The 24703-nt window shown below is 26.5% G+C and overlaps 1 protein-coding gene across 3 annotated transcripts in view; it reads right to left on the bottom strand.

The window, feature by feature from the left end:
• The window catches only part of LOC147816793 (ras-related protein Rab-34-like), a 62836-nt gene that overhangs the window by 17463 nt on the left and 20670 nt on the right, over positions 1-24703 (bottom strand). For all 3 annotated transcript variants that reach the window (XM_087151344.1, XM_087151341.1, XM_087151346.1), the window contains 4 exons: positions 19464-19528; positions 13094-13221; positions 11313-11403; positions 1975-2109 (listed from right to left, as the gene is read on the bottom strand). In XM_087151344.1, the coding sequence (XP_087007470.1) occupies positions 2066-2109; positions 11313-11403; positions 13094-13221; positions 19464-19528 (328 nt within the window). In that variant the 3' untranslated portion in view covers positions 1975-2065. The remainder of the gene's footprint in view (positions 1-1974; positions 2110-11312; positions 11404-13093; positions 13222-19463; positions 19529-24703) is intronic.

Raw genomic sequence — 24703 nt, 5'->3', positions numbered from 1 at the left:
CATGTTTATAGTACTTAATTCAAGAAAAAACTTACTTCTTACATGAATCATAATACTGGATTTTAAAAATCGAGTGAATATGAATCGTGAAATTGGATTTCAAAAAAGTGAAAATACAAATTACAATACTGAATTTTTAAATCGCGCAAATAGGAATCATGATGCATAACTTTTAAATCACGAGAATATGAATCACATCGCATAACTTTTAAATTAGCTAAATATTAAAATTGATGATTGATATTAAAATCGTGTGAATGAGAATCGTGATATTAGCAGATTCCGATGGAGTTCCTAATATTCAGTATGGCGAAAATCAGCCAAATCAAAGGAATCAAATTGGCAGAAGAATCATAAACATCTCGTCAATGTGATTTAGCAATAGTTTCAAAATCTCGTAGGATTATAAAGCTTTAATTCGCGAAGCGCGCTAACCAATGGTCTAACAGAATTCCGTGATATTTGCGGAAAAATCACACGCCCTGCTTCTCGTTTTTAGACCTGCCCTGGGTTGAAAGAAAATAAGGTATAAGGAGTGAAAAAGCACTAGAATGACGAAAAATCAGAACATTTTGGCCTAAAATCGTAGTTTCAAAACAAAGATAAAAAATCGGAACAAACGCGATTTAATCGTAACAGTTGGCAACTATGCTAGACATGCATCACATATTTAGTTGTGGACCAATCTCGTTAAATATTCAGTTATGCCGAAAAAATTCTTTCTTTTCCATTAATAAAATGTTTCAAATGAATAGTAAAAGAATTAATACTAAAAAGTATAATTAGAGTTATGCATGATAGTAGTTTTCTTAACATGTCATGTCAAATTAAGTCCTATTTCAAGTAAAAACAGACAATGCTGGTATTTAAGCACCTTAAATCATTCACTTTTTAACATTTGGCTTAACTTTTTTTTTTAAAATTTATTGAAATAAATATTTTTATGAAATTTTTATAGAATAAAAACACAATTATGTTCAGAAGATTTATAATTTTCAAACCAATGTTTTTCAGTAAAACTGATTAATAAAAGGCTCTAAAACCATTTTTTAAGGGTATCAACACATTCCTTAGGCAGAAAATTGATAAGGTTACTTAATTAATTATTACTGGTAAATTATTTAATTTTTAATCATTTATAGACATTCACTTGTAATATTTTTTATTATCCTCTATCATTCTTAATATTACTCTCTACTATCATTATGATTTGATATTTTATTTTTATTGTAAATTAACAGTTTAAAAAAAAACAGTATTCTTTATTATTAGTGGCATTTTCTTATCCTGCAATATCACCTTATCATATAACGTTTATGGTACCTCATTTTTTATAATGAGGATTACATAAAATTATTTCCAGCCAAAACTGTTATTAGGAATTAACTTTACATAGGATTACTAAAAAATCTGATGAAAAACATGAACTAATTTTACTACCAAAAGTTAAATAGAAATTTTAAAAGAAGAAACATTTTAAGTTGCAATGTTAACTGAATAAAATGATTATTAAAATCTAAGTTAGAATTTTATTCTAATCGACATTTATAACAAAAGGTTTGGGATAGATTTTAGACAAAATGCAGAATATATTAATGAAAGAACCAGTATATGAATGAAATATGCTTACCCCCCTTGCCTGTAGCCCCCTCAGACACACCCTTTCTTGTCTCTCTTAAATGCTCTACCATAGTCTAATTCTAGGTGATAAAAGATCAACTTTTTGTTTTAAAAAATTGAACACAAAAAATTGTTCCCATCAACTATAGTGATGCTGAAAAATTAAATATTTTTAAAAACCTTGTACCAAAATTAAGTACTTTTAATAGCCCTTATTTTCCAAAATAAAAATTAAGCAGTTTTTAAGGAGTGTGGGAACCTTGTAATAAGGAGGTCACCCAAGTCTGCACAACACTTGGGTTATCTGTATATGTGATAAAGAAATTTACAAGTTTTATATTATTTAGAACTTACTGTGGAGGTATTCAGAGTATTCTTCATCCTCTCCCAGACTCTTTCATGATTAATCTCAAGTTGATCATCTTTTTCCAGCAAAACAATTTAATTATAGGTGAATTATTGCAAGAAGCAGCACTGTGAAGATGAGTCCTACAAGTAATTAATATTATGATATAAAGATTGATAAGTATAAAAGAGATTCAAAAAATCAAAACAAATTAAAACCATGAAAATAATACATAAGCATCAAAACTATGATGAAGCATTATATTTGGTAAAAAGCACATTACAGAAAAATTATACCAAAAACATTACAAATAGGCATAAAAAAATTTTGAAAAAAAAAAAATATAACTGAATTTAAAAAAATAAAAAGAGCAGATTCCACACTATTTGTAACGTTTGTTTTTGCAATGTTTTCTGCATTGTACTTTGCATTAAAGATGATTTAACGTAACTGTAGACAATTGTGCACTCTAATTGAAACTTGCTTACAATTTTTAATTTGTAACATGTATTTTTGATAGTTATACTATTTATAATATTTAAACAAATGTAACAGAATTAAAAAATGTCATCAAGCTCTCTGTTAGCGTTGTTTAAACCCCTCTCTAAAAAGTATTTAAGAGAAATTTTAAAATATATTTTAAATGTTTCTTTGAATAACAGTTTAAGAATCTACCAGTTATTTAAAATTCAACTAAAATTTACTGCAAACATAGAAAATAAGAAACTTTTGATAAATGAGAAACTTTACAGCTTGCTGGTAAATATATATACATATATATATATATATTTCTTCAAATTTTAAAGTGTCAATATAAAAAGTGAAGAGAAAAAGGAATAGCAAATCTTAAAACATTATTAGAGGTCAATGCATTAAGGATCTTATTTTAAGAATCTTGTGAAAATTATATATATCAAAAACTATGGTTCTATATTCATCAAAATACTATATGATTTTTTAATAACCATATTAAGAAAAATATATGACCGTATTAAGAAAAATGTATGTGACCATATTAAGAAAAATACATGAACTTTTAAATTAAGAAATAACAAATTAATAACCACTTCAAAACCTGAAAGATAAATAAAAGTCTTTGAAACACACGTTAGCAATTCCAACTTCTAAGTTAACTCTTGCTAAATTTTAGATACAAGTTAGAAAAATATTCCACCTGATAGAAATATTTATTATAAACAAATCATTGTGAAATAATTGAAATGTACAAGAATTAAATAAGTTTACTTACAGTATAAAATAAAAATTTTCAAAAACAACAAAGTAATGCAAACAGCAGTATTGAATTGTTTATCCACATGCACAAAAGGAATACTTAGAAAATAAAACAGACAAAATCTAAAAATATTTAAATTAGACAGCACAAAAAATATCCTTATAATAAATACCATTCTTGAATTTGCAAAAAAACTATATAATTGCTCAAAAATATCTTTCTGAGACAAACTAAAAAGCGTAGTAGAGTTTTAAAGCAGTCTTATCGATATGTTATCAGTTCATAATATACTGAACAAAATTAATTTAATTCTATTCAAAGAGGATTAAACATTTTAGAGAATGCTTGCAATTTCAATTGGGATTTTTGGTGTAACCCAGAAAAGTAAGCTTATGCCCAAATATTGTTGTTTAGTTCTCACAAGCGATTGCTTGCAAACAAGTTTGTATCTAACAAGGGTGGAACATGTCTAGAAAATTCCTATTGAAACAAAATTAAGCTTAAATTAAGGAGCATGTAGCTAAGATAGGGCACAAATTAAATGTGTGATAATATTTAAGAATAGCCAAGACACGCTATTGGTCGAAAATGACATCACAATTTGTGGGGAGGGAGATGGTGTGTATTGCATGAGGCAATTTTGAAAAATTGCTGAAAACTTTTTCTTAACATAAATTTTTTTCATTTATTTTTATTTAATCATTTATAATTGATTTCTTATTAGTTTCAAGAAATATAACTTCATTATTTTCACATGCGTATTTTAGTTTATTTTAAAACTAAGCTAATATTGGTTTAGTTTAATTTTTTTTTCTTTCGTGGTGTAACAGTTAGGCTGTTCACCTTCTACCTGTGAGGTCAGGAGTTCAATTCAAATTTCTTTATCTAAAAAGGTTAATAACCATTTAATAAGTTTTATTAAATTTATAAATTATAATTTTTTTAATCAAAATAAATTCTTTTAAAAAATTAAAATTTTAAGACACAAATTTATAAATGTTTTATTTTTCTTATTTTTTAATCAAAATATTTGAATTAATTTTTAACTAATTATAACATTTTAATGAAAATTTTAAATTACAAAATTTCTCAACTTAATTTTGTAATTAAAAAAAAAAAACAACAAAATTTTAACTTAAATTACACATTTTTTTAATTAATCCATATATTTTAATAAGATAAAATTAAATAGGTACTGATATTTTTTGTTTTTAAATTAATTTATAAATTGAATAAAACATGTTGAATAGTTCATTTTAAGAAAAGAAAGTTAAAGATAATAAATATTCTATCGAAACCCGAACCTCTCAACAGAAAATGGAAAGTCTAAATGCTGCACCACAACTGCAGGCGAGTTACAAAGTTTTTCTTAATTTAAAGGTAAATGAACTGAAACCTTAAAAGGTAATATTTTACCCTTGGGGCATTTCCTTGTAAAACATGCACAATCTATATAACTTTTTACATTAGGCATTTTTGTGTGCCATAGTAGTAAAATTATTTTTGAATTATTTGCTTTATACTTTTATCCTATCTTGAAAATAAGTGAATATGAATTATCAATTAAATATAAAATAGTGCCACTTACAATTAAAGCAAAATATATATACATAAAAAAATAAGAATTCGGAAGTTATAATAAGATGCAATTTTTCGTCAATTAAAAATACTTAAGAAAATTGGAGTAACTTATAAACTATATACAAATTGAGCAATCAATTATGAATATAAGAAATTATGAAGATAAAAGATTTATGAATGAACAGTCTCAATTATAAGTGAATTAAAATCAAAGAAATAACTCCCAACTTAACTGAATGAATCATTTCAATTAGACGTATTTTGCAGTTTCATTGTCAATATCTAATATATATAATTCTCTTACGTGGCTCCCAAATTTTGGCTGTATTTCTTTTCCGCCGGTGGCAACGTTTGCTTTGTTTTGAAAACACCAAAGCATTCTGCCTTTTAATGATGTGTTTCTGATCTAATATACACAATTCTCTTACGTGGCACCCAAATTTTGGTTGAAGTACTTTGTACAACTAAATCAGATTCTTTTCACAACACTTAAATATTTACTTTATTTCCTTCATTTATAGAGAAAACAGTCAGCAAAGAATTCTGTTTGGTTAAAAAACATTTCGCTAAAAAGAGAACGAATTCTAAAGGAAATAAAAATAAACAACTTAAAAAATAAAAATGCTGTTGAATTTTTTGAAAGTTAACTTAGCAACATAAATCGAAATGACATAGAAGCGCAACTAGATCAAAATTAAGATACCTGTGAGCTTGACGTAACAAATCCTTCAATTCTATAAGTGTTGTATCGCCAAATGCCCAAATTAACAATTGCGTTTTTAAAGAAATTCTCTCTCTCTACTATTCAGACTACTATTTCATACTGTTTTACAACACATGGCCTTAACACTCTGGTGGGAAAGACTTTAAAACAAAACTTACAACAGTTACTTTTCTCAACAACTGAAATTTAGAATGGTGTGATTAAGAAAAATATGTGAACTGTTTGCAATTTCAAATTAATATTGAAATGTACAGGTTTAGAATTTTCTACAGTGAGAAGTTTTCGGAACTTCAGTATTCAACAAAGTATACAAAAGCTAGACACTAAGAACGTATCCAATGAGCGAGCAAAGCGAGCACTGGATTGCGAAGCAATCCGAAAGGAACTGCGAAAGCAGTTCCGGGGGTTGGCAAGCGCCAGCGAGCAGGGGGCGAAGCCCCCTAGTTTTATATATTTACAGAAACCGAGAAAATGCTAATCATGACAAAAACATTAATAAAAATTCTGTAAAATTAAAAATTTATTTTTAATTCCACTTAATTCCCAAAGAAAAGGAAGAATCGCTTAATATTCAATTTTTATATTAAATCCAAATTCATAAAATGATAAAAAAAGTTAAATGACGTTAATGCAATGATTATATTTAAACTTTGAAAAAAAAATGCATACCGAATGGTAACTAAAGCCATGTACAGAAACAAAAATTGTCTGCAAAAAATTCTGGCTTTCCAAATATCAAAGTGAAAGATAATCCAAAAAGAAAAAGTCAGAGGGAAAAATTATGTATTCCCCTTTCACCTTTAAGAATTTACTCATTGGAGCTTTTTGAAAACTACATTGCAAATTTTTTTACCATTTCATAATTATGAGTATATAAATTAAATACATCAGAAATTACCAGATTTTCAAATAGGAATAAAACTTCCTTTTTCACACATAAGCAAATAAAATAAAAAGTTGCACATATTAAAAATAGTGCATGCTATGCATGGTTAAAACAAGACTAATATTAGACATGGTTTCATTGAAGATTTCCTTTTCCCTGTTGGTTTTCCCACACCCTACTTGTATTTTGATATCCAATCACAGGAGAGGGGTAGATAAGGATAAGGGTCTTTTTCCAAATTTAAAACAGACTCCCATTTAACTGACCTTGAACTATTTTTATAGTAAAAAAAAATGGCAAAAGAAAAGGGAGTGTTTTTATATTAGCTTTTATTAGTTGTATATAATAGTTGTTTAACATAAAGTTAATATCTTTTATTAGAATTTTATCCTTAAATTAAATTAGTACTGAAAAGAAAGTAAAAACCAGAGGGTGATGCAATATCCTGACACATGGAAGGAGGTTTGAAATTTCTTTAATTTTGCTGATAAGGGAGGTGTTTGAAATTGCCAAAACTATGCTTACATAATATTTGAATGACTTCTAATTTAAAGTAATGATAATGCGATAATGGTAGGAAAAACCATTAACTAATTTGCCCAAATAATGTAACAGTAAAAGGATCAAATGAACATCAAAATGGATCTAAAAAAAATTTGTCGAAATTATTAAATAATGTTGAGCTTTACCAAGAAGCTATAAACTTGGAAAAACAGTTATCAATTGTTTACATTACACTCTTTGGAAATAACAGTAAAAGGATAAATAGAATGGAAATAATCAAGGTTCAGCTGTTAGAACACTATTAGAAACTTCACAAGTTTGAAAAAAGGTAATTTAAAACTTTTCTTTTAAAATTAATACAACAATGAAACTTTCAACAATATTAATGATAGAACATAACTAATAATTCAAAGATACATAAGTGTTGGAAGAGCTTGAAAATTCTCTTTAAGACACACTAAACAACATTTTTTATATTATTGATCGGAAAAAACAAAATCTTATCTCCAATAATTATAATTTTTCAAGGGCATTGAAAAACATTCTAAAAATGCAACACTTAGTTATTTTGTTATACGAAATTCATTAACAGTATATTTTAATACCAGTGTTCTCCTTAACCCTTTTAAGAAGGGCAACCCTTTCAGCTTGCCCTTTGACCCCAATAAATGTACTCTTTGCCATTTTTATAAAAATAAGACACTCTCTTTTAAAAATATTGTCTTTTTATTCAGATTCCATTTTGAAAAAAATTAATTCATTGTTTAAATAACAATTACACACTGGTAAAATTATGTGTTTATAGGTTAAATTCAGATTACTTTTACAAGCATTTACTTTGTTTGAACTATTCTCAACTGGTGAACATTCTATAATAGAAGTATCTTTTTCTAGGGAGGTCGGGGAAGAGCATATTAATAAATTTTTTTAAGTAATTTTACAACTAATTTCTAAATATATTTTTTTCAAAAAATGCACATTTTAAAGTTTATTTTCTTATAATTTTTAGTTAAAATTATTAAAAAACGTTCTCAAGCTGTTTATCAATTAATCATTTTTTGTTAGTTTACTTTTAATTGAAAAAAAATATGCACAGAGTTTGTTTGTTAGCATGCCTTTAATTATTTTTATTAACAACAATCTCTTCTCAGATTTTGATAATGAGAGAGAATTACTTTTGAAATATACTTATAAGATAGTATGAGACAATTTATGATAGTATGAGGTAATTTAAAAATTGTCGGGGATAAAATTCACTTATTACATAATATTACCAATTTTAGTTTTTGATGTGAGTTCCTTTCAAAACTCAAAAAGCTTTTTTCAGAGAGGAAGCGCCCAACCCTTTTTTATTCATAGGGAGAACTCTGTAATACAATATATTATCTATATATATAGACACAAGTCAGAAGAGATTTTTTTTTTAAAAATCTCATTTGTTTCAAATTCATATTAATAAACAAAATTCATATGAATAAGTCACTATATAAGTAAAAGTAAACTAACTAAAAGGATTTGTTATTAAATAAGAAATTGATTTAATTTAAGAAGGATTTTGTTGAGAAGAATAAAAAGAAATATATAAAAATATAGAAGACAAAAAGTCTCAATTTTGAGGTTTTTTAGAAACTTTATAATTTTATAATAGCTATATAATACATCATTATAATGACTTTTTCAATTTTGTATTTGTGTATTTTGCTTTTAAAATATTTGTACAAATAGTTTAAGACACAAATCTGTTGCAATGCCAATAATAAGAATTAGTATTAGACCCTGCTATTTCGTTACCCAAATAAAACTTATTCTTTAGGAGCTTTCTAATTCTGTAGGAGAAAATACATTTTTTCAGAAAATCAATAATAAAATTAGGTTCTTCAAAACATTTTTAGAAGCTTAAACTGCTGAACAAAGTTTAATGGGAATTATTGAGAATTTTAGAATAATCAAGTATTTTTAAAATCTATATTCTACCAAAAAAGGTATTGCAGATTTTTATTTTGCAGTATACTTTCATCTGATTAAGCAAAGAGAAAATAGCATAGGTAAAACTAATAACATTATTTTACAATTTTAGTTTACATGACACATAAACCTAGCTCTAATTTTCTATATTTTTCATTTTATAGATAAATTTGAGATTGTTCTCATTAAACTAAAGAATAATTAGGTGATTGAATGTGCCTAAAAGCTAAACTTTTTTTCTGAGGTTTTCCTCTAAAAAAGTTCCTCTGCTTAAAAAATTTTAGGACAAATTTGTTGCATGAAAATTTTTTAAAAAAAAGTTCAAAATAATAAATTATAAAATTTTTAACTTTTCAGTGTTTTATGCAACTTTATTATAATTATTTATTTTTATAAACAAAAAAAAAATCAAACTTAAAATAGTTTTTTAAATAATATGTATCATCACTGAGAAGGAAGATAAATAAGAAAATTTGATAAAGACTACAAAAATTGCAGCAATTAAAAGTTTACATATTTTATAGTCATTACTTTATATTTATTAAGAGTTTTATCAATTCAAATTTAGCCAAACACTGCATGGGTATAGATGTGGTCAGATAAATACCCAGAATGTATGGTATTTATAAATGGGTATTTACCTCTGCCTTGGGGTAGTACCCTAAATCAAGGCTTTTATAACTTTTTGTCATTTCTAAAATATATAACCATCATTTGCCTTGCTTATAGTTCTGGCAATAACATAAACTTTTTAATTTCAAAAAATGAACACTAAAGAATATCAATTCCAGGAAAAATATTTCAAAAAACTATAAATACCTAGCAGAGGAGCTAAATTGTCACAATAAAAAGCAATGTAAAAAGGTATTGTGCAGTATCACATAGTAGACTTTATGTTAAGTGATTTACGTGAAAATTGAGCGCTTTTCAAGAAAAAATAATTTTTTTCTAAGACAATGGCATTAACTGGATAAAATAGAAGAAATTTATATGCATAGGGGATGAGTTTAAAATTCCTTAACTGTGTTCATTTCTATTAATTCTATAAATTTAATATTTATATTAAATGACTAAACTAAAACTGGAAATTTCTTTTCTAAGTTTTTGTAAAAAAAAATATGTAACGATTCTATTTTAAATAAATGCTGATCTTAATTTAATTTTAAAATCAGTTGATATTTTAATGAAATTTTAAAAAAAATCCTTTTTTCAAAAAATATTAAAGTAAACAATTTAATTTTCATATTAGTGAATTATTTTGTCAAGTATGAGGAAAACAAATCTTTAAAATACAAGATAATTTAGACAATTAAACAAGAGGTTGACAAATTTGACTGAGTTAAATTTATTAAGATCTTGTATTTAATTTTCAGTTTTATGTGAAATATTGATTATTAATACTGTTCTGAGTTTTTAATTAAATTTACAACATTAAATTTTAATTAAATATGTCTTTAAATTAAACCCTTTTGTGATTTGTAATAAAAATACACATTGTAATGGACAATATTAAAAATTGAATGAGTTTTTAAAGATAAGTTTTTCTTCAATGTTTGGTGGATGTACTTTTTAGGTGGTGTTATGTGATATATATTTATATCAGTATGTAAATATGTGTATGTTGAGTTTTCCTTAAGCGATTTTAGAAGCCCTTTTTAACCCTTGATCCCTATAAATACACCCTCTCTTCCCTTTCTGTAAAAATAGCCACCATCCCTTAAAAACACTGCCTTTTTATTCATTTTCCATTTTTAAGAAAATTAAATGATAATTACACAATGGTAAATTCATCTATGTTCATAGATTTAATTTTCATTACTATTAAAAATATTCACTTTGTGAAGTGAGCATTTGAATAAATGAATGCTCTGAAATATGCTTTGATCCTTTATTTATGGTCTTTGATCTTTAAGTGTAGTAAATAAATTTTAAAGTGTTCAAATAATTTTATTTTGTTAAAAGTTTTCAAATTACATGTTTTTGTGTTCTGATATTTTAAGAAATTATATTTATTAGACTTTACATGCATAACTAACGAAATAATTTTTTTAAAAAAATTAGTTAAATATTAGAATTATATGTATCAAATTGAAGTTCATTTAGGTTTAAACACATTTCTTAAGATATTCATTTGCATATTTTCTGAATCAATTAAAAAAAAAAATTAAATATATAGCAACCACTGAACAATGCCACTAAACCACTGAAACAATGCACCACAAGTGGTCAACTTACACAAGTTTTACTGTATATATATATTAGATTGTTTTCAATTTTTTAAGTTTGTTTTGTTTTTAACATCACTTAAAAATGCTGAAAATTACAATAAAGTTAGAATAAAAATAAATAGAATAGTATTCATAAACTAAATAAGCAAAAAAAAAAGTTACGAATTACATTAAAATAAAAGAAATGCAAAAAAAACAAACAAAAAAAACTGTAGATTACAAACCTGTTTTTGAAGATACTGGCCAATATTCAGCATTAATTGTGTTTGCTACTTTAATAGCCTCATTTTCTGTCAATTTATAAGCAGAATTCGCCTGAAAAAAATATCAGGTATTAAGAAATCCTAAATATCAAATTTTAACCTAAATCAAATTTCATAGCTAAAAGAGACATTTCGTTATTTTAAAGTAAAACATTAAAACATAAAACCTGAAAATGTTTATAAAAGAAGTTTTGTTTTTTAAATAATTTTTGTACAATGGTTATAACTGTAAAATATAAATTGTAACACAATTTTAATTCTGATACAAAACTGAAACTTTTTATTGTTCTTCTTACTCTTTAGTGGTGTAATGGATCATTGAAACAAAATTGTTATTGATTGTTATTGTATTGATTGAATTGCTGTTATTGTTATTGATTAATTTTTAATAAAGCCAAATATAATGTACATTAAGCTTAAAAGTGCTACTTGAGTAACTTTTTGCTTTGCTTTTGCATTTGAGATCTTAAAGCTGTTTTATAAAAGCTCATTGTCGCATAATATAAAGGTTTTTTTTTGTAAATGTTATTTTTATAGCCACTTTATAAATTATGTGGACACTTTTTCAGACATTGAAAGTTTCACTTTTAATAATATATGCAGTCAAAATATGGCAAACATTACCAGGTTCATATCTAAAATGATGAAAAATTTTAAGAAACAAGTGAAATAAATTAATTTTTAGAACAGTATAAAATATTCATAACAATTACATACTTATTAACCCTAAATAACTAATTCATAGCAGACTGCTGACTCCAGACAGTTTTGCGAATTAGTCACCTTGTGGCTACGGGGCAACCAAACATAGATGGAGACGGAAAATATAGAATTATAGCTTTGCCTCCAGTGTAAGGCACTTAAACTGTGGTTTTACTTATTTCCTTTGGCAAAAGAGCTCTGAAAAAAAACTCTTAAATAATGTGATTTTAAAAGTTAAGCATGCACATACATAACCTTAAACCAAGTGGCAGAGTAACTAAGACAAAATAAATACATAATTAAATTCTGTCAATGTTTCTTAATGTTTGAAAATGCTGCTATGCATCCATTCAAATTATTCAAAAGCAATATAAATAAATTACCTAAAAGAACTAAATCAACATAAAGAAAACAATATTTTTACATTGTAATACAGAAATCCTATAATAAATACTATTTATCACTAAAATTTTGAGATTAATTTACTAGAATTAATTTTTTTTTTAAACGTGAGCCATTATTATTAGTATTACTGCAGTTAATTATATAAAATCGTTCCATGATTATAGAACTGAAAAAAAAATGTTTCAGGAGTTGTGATGCCTATATAGGCATTACATATTTCCTAGCATTTAAAGATTTCTTTAATTTCCTTAATTAAATTTTTTTTAAATCATTCTTAATCCAATTTTCATTAAATTAAACTAATTATTTAGTTTTTATTACATTTTATAAAAAGCAAATATAAAAAATTTATTCTTTTCCTAACAATCAATACAATGGCAAATTTTTTAAAAATTCAATATAAATGCATAATTTATTAAGTCATGCCAAGACTTAATTGAACATCAAAATCTATTTTTAACTCTTTATTCTTTAATTTCTCTAACCACAAAAGTTAATTTAAATTATCAAGCACTCAGAAACTTCTTGTTTCTGTTTAATAAATAGCGTGATTACAATTTAAAAATTCAATAGAAAAATTAATAAAATATTAATTAAATTGAGAAACACCATGATAAGAATAAAATAAGACTTACAACTGCATCTTTCTTGGTACCAACTAAAAACAGCAATGGTTTGCTAGTGCATTTTAAAGTTTCATCAAGCCACTTGGGTATGTTACATAACGATGAGAGGATACAGAAACCAAATACTAAGATCACAACTGCAATAAATACATCCAAATAAGAAAAAAAAATACTGTAAGGCATGATTTTAGAATAATAAATAAATACAGCAAACTCTGCCAAGGCAAATTCACTTGTAAAGTGTAATTTTGTCTTAATTGGAAAATTTCTTATAAAAGCAGATTTTGCAGCCTGGAACATTTATTAACCTTTTCCGGGGGGGGGGGGGCTGTGACAGCAGTTGTCACATCTGATCTTGGGGTCCTGTGGTGGGCATGTGACACTTTCAGCGTAAGAATAGGGGAAAAAATCTCCTCCTCAGTTAAGAGACAGGATCAAGTTACAGTGGGATTTGTTTTATTGTTTTAGTCACTATGAGAGGTCTCACTTTTCTAAGTTAAGGGGAGAAAAGTTTCTTTACATTTCCCACCTACTTTCAAACATTGATTCCAAGTTCTGGCACTTTTTTGTTTGTCTGCCGTTTTCTTAAGTCTTTTTTAGTCAGTTTCATTGCTGCTATTTTTTTGTACAAATTTTTTCGTTCTAGTTGTGAGTTATATTTTGAATAAATTAATTTCTTTATTACAAATATAATTTAACGAATATTTTCAATTGTATATAAAAAAAATATGGAATAATCGGAATCGAAAAGCTCTCTTTTAAGTAAATTAAATCAAATTGAAATAAAATATCAAAGCAATATATTTTACATAAACTCAAATAAATAGTTTTTTTTTAGGTTTTGTTTTAAATTCGTGTTATAAATATAGTTATTAGAATTTTAAAATTTTGATTATAATTCCTGCAGTTTAAAAAAATTTTTCTTACATGATTTTAAATAAATATCTGCATTTCCGAAGAAAAATATATATACTTAATACTACGTAAGAGTATTTATACTTTTGGATACATAAATATTTTAAATGTCACATTTATAAATATATAATTTATAATTACTAATGTATTTTCTATGTTTAAGAAATTGAAATCATAAACGCTATTTTTAACTTTCTTAAGAAAACCATTTTCCTTTTGTGGCAATTTTCATGTTTCTTTCCCTCTTTCTACACACAGTTTAACTTTCAGTTATAGTTTCTAGAAAATCTTTTAATATTTTATTTTTGTATCTTTTTATAAGATTGAAGCAAAATTTTTGAACAATAACATGAGTAAGTTGAAGTCAATTGTGAATGACTATGTTTTTTGAAAAAAATGTAAAAATGCTAGGGAAAAAAATTATATATGCTACGCAGTTTCAATAAGTACTTACTTTTCATGAAATTTGCAGCAAAATAAAAGAAATGAGCCCGATTGTTATATGATAATCATTTGCAAATGAAGCACATTAACTGAAATATTTATGAGTTTCTGCATTTTTGGAACTATTTTAAAAATACATAAAGGAAGTTGAAGAAAATTTTTGCTAGAAATTTAGAACGCATATTAGATTCTTACTAAGAGTTCAAGGGATAAATGTGCTAAGAATCGTGTTTTAAATTTAGAGCTCGGTTGACGCATAAAATATTTTTTAAAGGAATGGTATAAACTATTATATACTATTTTGAAAATTAATTAAAAAAAATTTTTATATTTATTTTTAAATAATTAACAAAGTTATTATAGTTTATAATTTTTTACGAAATCTTAAAAATTTATAAAATAAGAAGAATTTATTTCATAACATAATTTTCAATCGAAATTATCTTACTTACTTAACAAGAGAGGATCTTTCAAATTAGCCGGGAGTTAGGGCAAAATTATCCTCATTTACCTTGCTTTAATATTTCATTATTATTATCAATAATAAATAAATGACTCTGCTGAATAAAGAGAAAAATATTTATCAGTTATTGAAGTGACCGGTTTTTTTCATAAGTCGATAGATCAAAAAGATAAAAATAAAATAATTCATTCAAAGAGTTAATATCAAATTAAATTTCCTATATTTTCTTTTCCATCGGCTATGACTTAAATCCATTTACTAATAATTCAGACTGAAGAGACCCTTCTACAAAAATATGACATTACAACTATTTATGTTCTTTCCTAAGATTTATTATCTTTCGATGAGATATTAAATTTTCAGCAATGTTACAAATATTTATAAATTAAAATATTGATATTTATAATGTATAATATAGATATTTAAAATTAAATAAATTAAGACTACGAAAAAGAACTCTTCATGCATATAAAAATTGATTCAAAGAAAAATCGATTTCACTCGCGAACAAAAGGGTTTTTTCTGCATTATGACCCGATTTCACTGCATGATAACTCTCAGGAAGAACTGATTTCACACTTTGAACACAGTAATCCCCAAAATGCAAGAGAGGAGGATCTATCCATTATTTACATGAAAAATGGATATAGACCGAGCTTTTCCCTTTGGTCCTCGAAATTTCCGACGTTTTTTAACTCAAGAAGAGTGTTTATTATCACTGTGCACCTCATTAGCTTGTTTATTTTTTGCGGAAACATGTCAATAAACAAATCGTTTTAATATGGCATCAAAGAGCTTATAAAAAAATAGATATAACTTTAATAACTTATTTAAATTACGCCAGCGATACCAAACTGAAATTTTCAAAAGCTGAGTTACCCGTTGAAACAATATTCCAAAGAACAAAGTTTTTTTTAACTATTCTTCAAATATGTAATAATATTTTTTACATTTTAAACAGTAAAATGTTTAAATGTTTCATAATACGTTGAAAGTATTAATGTAAAGCAATGACACACTACAATTACACTAATTTTAAAGTAAATATATGATATAAAATATTTGATAGAACAAAAAAAAAAAACTTATTAAACAATATATATATATATATATATATATATATATATATATATATATATATATATATATATATATATATATATATATATTATATATATATATATATATATATATTATATATATATATATATATATATTATATATATATATATATATATATATATTATATATATATATATATTATATATATATATATAGTGTGTGCGTGCAAAATATTTTTATAGCTAGCGTAATGAATAGTTTCTCAGGACTGTGGTTAGGATAATGTGTTGTTCATAGAATTTAAAACAATAAAATGAGGAAATTGTGACACACCGCATTAACTCAGAATGTTTGTAAAACACTATAAATAGTCGACATGTGACATTCGGAATGTAGTTTTTTACCCTGAATCCTATAAAACCACCAAAGAAGTTTTCCCGCACTTTCTCAGTTGTCAATAAAAAACTGGAATCCACCCCCAGTGGTATTTCTATTATCCCGAACTGCGGTGGTGTAAAAGATAGCAAATGGCGTTTAGAATAACAGAGGGAGAATAAAACTCTCGGGGATGTTTAACACTCATCACTTGTCCTGTTCTAGGGATTAGCGGTGCCCTTTCTTGAATTCATCCCCCAGTCTCAGAAAGAGCCCACCAGAGGATCTCGATTTCTTACTTTTGCGCCCACGTGGAAAGGTTAAATACGCAGAATATTCTTATTTTACTGAATCGACAAAAGTATATGATGTAAATGAATTTGGGTGAATAAATGTAAATGGCTTTAGGCAAACAGAAAAATAAAAATTTAAAATAAAAACAAGTAATGGACCTAAAATATGTTTCTCCTGGATAAATACATGGCTTGAAGTAAGATTTCAAGACACTAAAGTCGTCACAGTAGACATTTTCTGGAATGTTCTTTAGAACCTTGGCGAAAGACTTTGTAATGTTCCATCGACCAACAACACCAATCAAGAATGTTATCAGACAAATTCCTAAATTTTGTTTACATTCCTATTTTTTTTGTGCTCCCATTTGGGTGAACCCATAGTCTGTCAGCAGGGGTAGAATTATCGGTTACTGCATCACAACACGTCTTTTTGGTCATGATTTAGAATTAGCATATATTACTCTTTCCTATGATCTCATAATAGTTAATATTAAAAATTCAGGTTATGTAAAATTAATGGCTTCATTACTGACTTCTTCATGGCCTTCAAATAATGCGAGGGTAAACCAGTAGACTTGGCATTCTGATAAACACTAACCAGCAAAAGCAATTTTTATCACGGGAAAGTCTTGATGGGAATCATTTGAGTGACTAAACATAAGTTAACTGGTCTCTTGACTGGTCAAAGTGTGCTGAGATGTTTATTTGCATAAAAAAGTGACATCAAATCTTACATACCAAGCGTGGGATATAAATATCCACTATGTCAGCTATCAAAAGGTACCCCAAGATAGAATGGAGTTAGCATGTCTTACATACTAGTGAATCAAGGTTTAATAATCTTGGTATTAATTACATCACACCATATGTCATAATATCTTAGACAGAGGTCTGTCTAGGTTTTTCTGAAAGGTACTTATTATGTGAAAATTTAGACATAATTCGTGAAAATTAAAAATTATAATAAAAAATCAACACAAAAATATGGATTTATCGTTTCTTACGCGATAAAAAAAGTAAAATTTTAAGAAAAAATATTTTGTGAAACTAGCGCTAAACGGTAGTAAATTTGGCCTGTATAGATCCCTGTTAGAGTTGAAGTAACATTAATCAAATACGATATGCAATATATTTCTACAATGAAGTCTGATTTACTTTTGTTATCACAATCTTTAATATAAGGGTGATTCTCAGGAAACATGAAATTTACTGTCCCTTGCTCCAAAATCTAATACTAAAAGAACTTTTTTTTAAAAAAAAAAAAATCAATAAATAGCATTTCTGTTAGCATTTTAAAATGACTTTGCATTAGCATTGAATGTTTTGTATACTTAAAAAATTTAATTGAATATCAAAATGTCATTTTCCTGGCATGTCCCAAACAATATTTCCAATAATAACTAGCTTCAAAACTTCCCATACATTTTTCAAAATCTAATTTTTCTTATCTTATCCTATATAAGCATTTCTGGAATATACACAGAGAGTATTGTTTACTAAAACTTCGTTTAAAATAATTTTTTCTGTCAATAATTTGTTTGTCCCATGAAAATCTGCCATTTTCCTAGCTACTTTTATTTAGTGACTTCTAACCAAAATAGATAGCGCCAGGAATCAATATCTTATGTTAATAGATTGATTAGATACCCTCCTATCTGAACATGTCTTGTTGCATGAATAAAGAACCAATTTTCTGACTCAAAATCTATTTCAAAAAATTTTTCAAGGAGAGTAGGTTTTTATGCTGTCATTTTCCTGGCTTCTTGAAATCATTAATAACAAAAACTACATAGATTTATCTGAGTTATTTTAAGAAATACTGTTGTTTTCTGCAGAATATAAAGGTCTTTGGTCAAAATATTAAATTTAAGTAAAGTTATATGCTATAATCAAAGGGGATGGATCAAATGGATGGATATAATCAAATAATATAATGGATGTAATCAAAGTTATTTATTTATTTAATGATTGATTATTATACACAATTTTATTCTGCATATATCAGAAACCAAAAATTTTTTTTGTTTCTTTCTACAGTGGATAAAAAGAATTAATTTTAGCAATTTATGGTCCATCTAACATAAAGGCTTAAGTTGAGTTACTTACTATTAACTTAAAATTACTGTTTTTTAAACTTCTAAGGTAATATGTCATTTTCCTGGCATTCAAGATTTGGTGAATTTCTATTTTATTTTTTTTCTCGAGCAAATATCAATAAACTGCACTGCTGTCTATAAGATATTAATAAGTGTAGCTAAAGAAGTATACAAAAAATTTTTTAGATTATTTTGAAGACTTCAAATTTGAAGAAATTTTTTGGTCCGAATTGTCATGTTTCGTGAGAATCACCCATATGTATTTAGAAATTTGATCAAGTAATGAATGATAAAAAAGAACACAATCAAAGCCAAAAATTATTAGAGTTTGAAAAAAAAACTCCAAACAAAACATCAAATTTTGTAGAATCAGTATGGAGAGAAATCACGGTAGATGAAATTAAAAACCAATTTGTTAGATACAAACATTTTGGTTTTAATTACTTTAATCAAACTTTTGTTGGAATTATTCTCTAAATTGGTAATGCTCATCAATTGGATATCAGTTATAGATATAGTTCATGCTTAAACATCAATCCTAATGTGTAAGTTTTTATAATTTCATTTTTAACATTAATTCTGTAGTGCTTACTGCGAATGTTAGAGCTTTATGGAAAATATACATTATATGAAAATGTTCAAAGAAAAAAAAAAGACATAAAAACTAGTAATTTATATAAATAATACTTTGTTTTAAAAAATGGGTTAGTAAAAATTTATGTAATGAGGACCTCTTGCTCCTCTGTAATATGAAGATGCAATGCATTTTAACTTTTCTTGTCTAGCTGTATCCCACCTAAAAATAAACAAGAAATCTCAACAAATCATAACATCAAAAATAAATCTACAGACAGAAAACAACAATATATATATATATAGTATACTCTCGATATCTCAAAGTTGGGACGCTAAAATAAAGTCAAGAAAATGAGTTTTCAAGAACAAGTTCTGAACCAAATATGTTCTAAAAAGTAAAAAAGTAATTCTAAAACTTAGAGTTGTGGAACATCAGAATATAAGTACTAATAAACATATTTGTATAATAGTTGACTATAAGACTAAATGCAGTAATGATGAAAAAAACAACTTAAAATTTCTTTTTATTAAAAAGCAACACAAAAATAACTTTTTATTAAATATAAAATAATTAAATTACGATAAACTTACATTGATAGAGTTCATTAAAAAAAAAACTCTACCATCGTGGCCTGTCAACATTGTTTTTGAAATTGCTCATTGTTCTCGGAGCATTTCATAAAACGTTTTAATATGTGGGCAGCATTTTCTCTTGAGACACAGTAATGTTGAGTGGTGGTATGTGATGATTTTTCCAAGAAAAAAAGTCTTTTACTTCGAAAAGTATTCGACATAGGAATTCATATTAATACTAGGTGGATATGCAATGCTAAGGGAAAAAGTATTTTTTTGACATAAAAGGGTTTTAGAGATAACAAAGTTTGCGATATAGAGAGTATACTGTATATGTGTGTGTGTATATATATATGTAATACAAAAATTATAAATACTTTTTTATTAATAAAACCATTAAAACTCCTTCGTTTTCATAAAATGTCTTTGGTAAAGAATAGGTGTAGAAATTCTATTATGGGACTTCAAGGATGAAAACATTGAATTATAATTAGATTTATATTGCAAAGGAGTAGTTATTTTTAGAATCTTGTCCCTCATTCACTTCCATATTAGGAAGCATTAAATGATTGTCGATAATGCGTAGAGTTACAAACTATGCACTGACTGAGCCTTTTCACCTCCAAATCTGTAAGTACCGTTTTTTTTCCGGCAAAAGCGCCGCACCTCGATAAAAATTAAAATTTTTAAAAAAAAAATTATAGTAATCGCTGCTCCGGCGCAAAGCCGCGCATATCAGCATCCTTTTAGAAGAGACCTTTATATTACCATTTAGAATATCTGTATAATAAAAAATTAAATTTTTTTATGCATTTCATAAAGTAAAGTTTTAATTTCTAAATTATAATAAAAAATTTCTTTTTCAGCAAAAAAAAAAAAGCAACAAAAAAAGTTTTCTCTTTCAGCAAAAAAAAGAAGAAAAAGAAAACAACAAAACTATATAAAATAAAGTTGTTCTTACCAGTTGGCACCGCGCCAAAAAACGGAAGAACAGCAAAAAAATATTTATATGTTCAGTAGCTGAATTAAGGCTGAACTGATTACGAAAATCCGTAAAACAATGTAATAAGAAAAATAAAATAAAAATTTATTGAAAGAAAGATTTTAAAATTTATTACCGTTAAGAATTTGAGGAAAAACTAATACATAATAACGAAACAGCTAATAATAACGAAATAACTAATAATAACAAGAATAAGAAATAACTAAGCAGGCCCTAAAAAAATTCTGAAGGAATGAGCGAAGGGGAAATAAGTTTCACTTTCACAATCTTTGAGGGTGGAATTTTAGTGGGTAGAATGCCCTCTCCTTCAATGGAAATAACCCAATGTGACTCAACTTAGAAAGAGAGAAGAAAATGTTTAAAAGAGAGGTGCACCCCACCTCCTCCACGTGTCATTTCTATAGGAGCTGTTTAGGAGGAATCAATCAGTTATAGTTTAAAGGGGTTGGGGAAAAGAAAAGGGTATGGGACCCCTAATCCAGCATTCCAAAATTCGGCACTAAATCTGATCTAATCTTTTTCGTTTTTTTTTTAAGAAATTTATATTGATGAGAAAAAAAATCTGCTATATTCATTTTATTTGGAATTTTATTCTGAAGTAACTTACTTTATTTTATCTTTTAAAAATAAAAAAGAAGCTTGAAAAAAAAATTTATAAATCTGTATCAAAGGAAACATCTGTTTCTAAAGCAGTTTAAAATAAAGTGACAAGTAAAAACACCTGCATTTCCAATGAACAAAATAAAGAAATGGAAGTTGGAAAAAACTGATCAATCAATCTTGACAGCTGTGCTTCTGCTTTACTGATTTGCCCCCAAATTTCCCTCCTTTGTTTGACCATAAATTGGCCACACCCAGTTGACATTGAAACTACCACGTGGACAATAAAATGAATTTATCCCTTTTGCGGTTTTTTATTCGATTCATTAATTATTTTTATTTTTTCTTGTTAATTGTTGCTTGCTTGTTTTTTTTTTATCGTTATTAGTTTTTAGCTTGTTTTTTGTTGTTATTCATTGTTAGTTTCTTAGCATTAACTTTAAAAAATTTTTTTTTGTAGTTCCCTGTTAGCTTTTTTTTTTTTTCTTGCGAGGCAAGCGTCTTTTGTTAAAACAAAATGTTATCTAAAAGAAAAAACGAGAACTATGATCTCGCTCCAAAGAAGAAACGATTATTTCTTCTTCATAGGATTCTGATTATTTCTTCTTGATTATATTATATATATTATTATTTTGATTAGTAAAATTTCTCTTAAGATGGGCCAGTTTTAAATTCACCCCATCATAATCTACGATCGAAACTTGACTAAATTTATTGGTTTTTCTGAAATTAACAGTGGAATTGAATTATAGTAATATTTGGGGGCCATATTGAAATTTCCAAAAGAGATCCAAAGTTCGGCATTTCGTCAGTCCCGTGAGTGTCGGATTTAGGGTCCTATTCTTCCTCTTCTGTTCGCTTAAATTACAATTGCCAAGGCGCTAAATTGATTTTTAGCTTGCGATTTTTCCTTAAGCTGAGGGTGGATACAAGATGCCTCTTAAATTTTCTCCTTATGCGATGTTTTTTTAAAATTATTATTTCGTTATAATTATTAAATTATTATTTAAAATAATTATTATTTTATTTTCTTATAGGCTGCTGTCAAAAGTTTGCTAAGAATTGGCGATGTTCTGCAGCAGATCGCGATACGGACGAATATTTCGTCGACTTCGTTATTCATTTTTTTTAATAGTCTTTCTCTCTGAAAATTATTTAATCTTAAATAACTTTGCTGGACAAATTTTTTTGCTACAAAAAAATATTTCGTCGAAAGCACCGCATGTAGGAAAAAAACAACTTTTTTTTCGATAGCGCCGCGGCTCTTCCGCCGAAAAATACGGTATTTAATGAGAGAGCAATGGTTTTCGCATGTCTCTTGCTGATTAACGTGTTCCATAAAAGATCTGCCGGAACCATTCGGAGTTTTGTCCACACCCCCTCCCTTGTGGATTGTGGATACGAACTGTTATAACCACCAACCTACCTTTAAATAAACCTTCTTAGAACGCATTATGGCTTACAACTGAATCATTCAAGCTGAATACAACAATAACAAGGATGTAGCCTTGTTATTATATATATATATATATATATATATATATATATATATATATATATATATATATATATATAAGATTGTTTTTTGCCTAATTTTTTTAATAATAAATCTTACTAAGAAGTAGTATAAGATTTTTAAATTAATTGCTTTCCTCCACAGCTAATCCTTGAAAATTAAATAGCAAAGAGGTAAAAAAAGTTAGCAAAGCTAAAATAAAACACATTTTTCTATATTTCATTCACCTATATTTTTCATTCATTTACAGAGGAACAAGAAGAAATATCTCAAACAAAGTTTAAAACCAAATATATCTATATGTTTATAAGGGTCATTCTCACAAAAAGGTGATTTTTTAAGTCCCTGAGTAATAAATATTAGGAAATACAGCAGATTTCTTAATATTTTTCTTTATCATTTTTCGTGAAGTTCTTAACTAACAAATCATATGCATTTCTGCTAAATGTATTTAATATTTCATTCTTATTTTTTTAATAAACATGACTTCAAAATCTCCTCCGTGGACGTCCCTACGTCTGTGGCACAAAATAATTTTTAATGCCTGTTAAACAATTTAAATGTTATTTAAATCTTTTTTGTAGTTTTACCTAGTTAAATGTTTACAGTAACTTTTTATTTAATATTTTTTTAAAAAAAAATTATTTTTATAAAATAAATGACTAGTAAACTTTGTCCATCAAAAATGATGTCTCCCTCCGTGGACAATTAATATAGTTCTGTAAATATGCAATAAAGGGCAGCATATGCGAAATCCCTATAAGAGAGCTGCTGGGAGGGGTAACCATTCCATTTTCTAATGTTAAATATCAGTTGTTTTTGTTCTCTTTGGTGTCAGTTTTGGATTGTTGTGTTCAACTGGGGTTTGGCAAAGTTCTCACCGTATACTCCGTGGACATCATAAAGAAGGTAAGAGAAAATTATTTTATTTTTGATAGATGAATTTTAAATTGCAAAAATAGTATATTTAACAAAAAGAACTGCCCCATTTTTGCAACTTCAAAATTAAAAATCAGAAAAATTCAGGAACTAGTTTTTGTCTCCTCCGTGGAAGTCCCCTCCGTGGTCATAACAAGTCCACGGAGGAGAAGACACAGTCAATGTAAGAGACAATGTGTTAGATAACCATAATACAATTTTAATAATTAAAAAACTATTTTCTTTTAATAGATATTTTTTAAAATGGAACAAATGTGTTAATTTGTTTCTATTTTTAAAGAAAATCAATTAAGTTTAACTTTTTCTTATGGGAGAAGTAAATATAGGCAATTTCTGTGATGTTCAAAATTTTTTTTCTTTTCAAATTTTAGGAAAAAAATTGCAAAACCAAAATTTAAGAAAAGAAAGCAATCAAATGCTCAAATGCAAAAGAGAAGGGAACAGAAAAAACTTAGTATGAGACAAGATAGACAGAAATTAAAAGAAAACCCTATATTGTTTGAAGAAAGTAAAAAAAAAAAAAAAAAAAAAGAGCAAGAAACTTTAAAATTTGCATCAGAAAAAGATTTAACAGAAAAATCGTGATTAAATGTACTTAAATTTCTAGAAATTGATAGAGCAAGCCGTTTGTGCCCAGGGAAAAAAGAAACAATAACAAGAAGAAAAGAGAAAAAACAAAAACGTTATTTGGATGACAGTATGTTTAACTTGCATAAAATGGTCACAAAAGAGTACCCTCAACACTCAACTTTCATGTGGAGTCT

This window comes from Parasteatoda tepidariorum, chromosome 1 (assembly GCF_982258835.1).
Source record: "Parasteatoda tepidariorum strain Cologne lab strain chromosome 1, Ptep-v5.0, whole genome shotgun sequence".
NCBI classification, from domain to species: Eukaryota; Metazoa; Arthropoda; class Arachnida; order Araneae; family Theridiidae; genus Parasteatoda; species Parasteatoda tepidariorum.
Note: the sequence above shows the minus strand (reverse complement) of the source record. Positions and strands in the feature narration are given on the sequence as shown.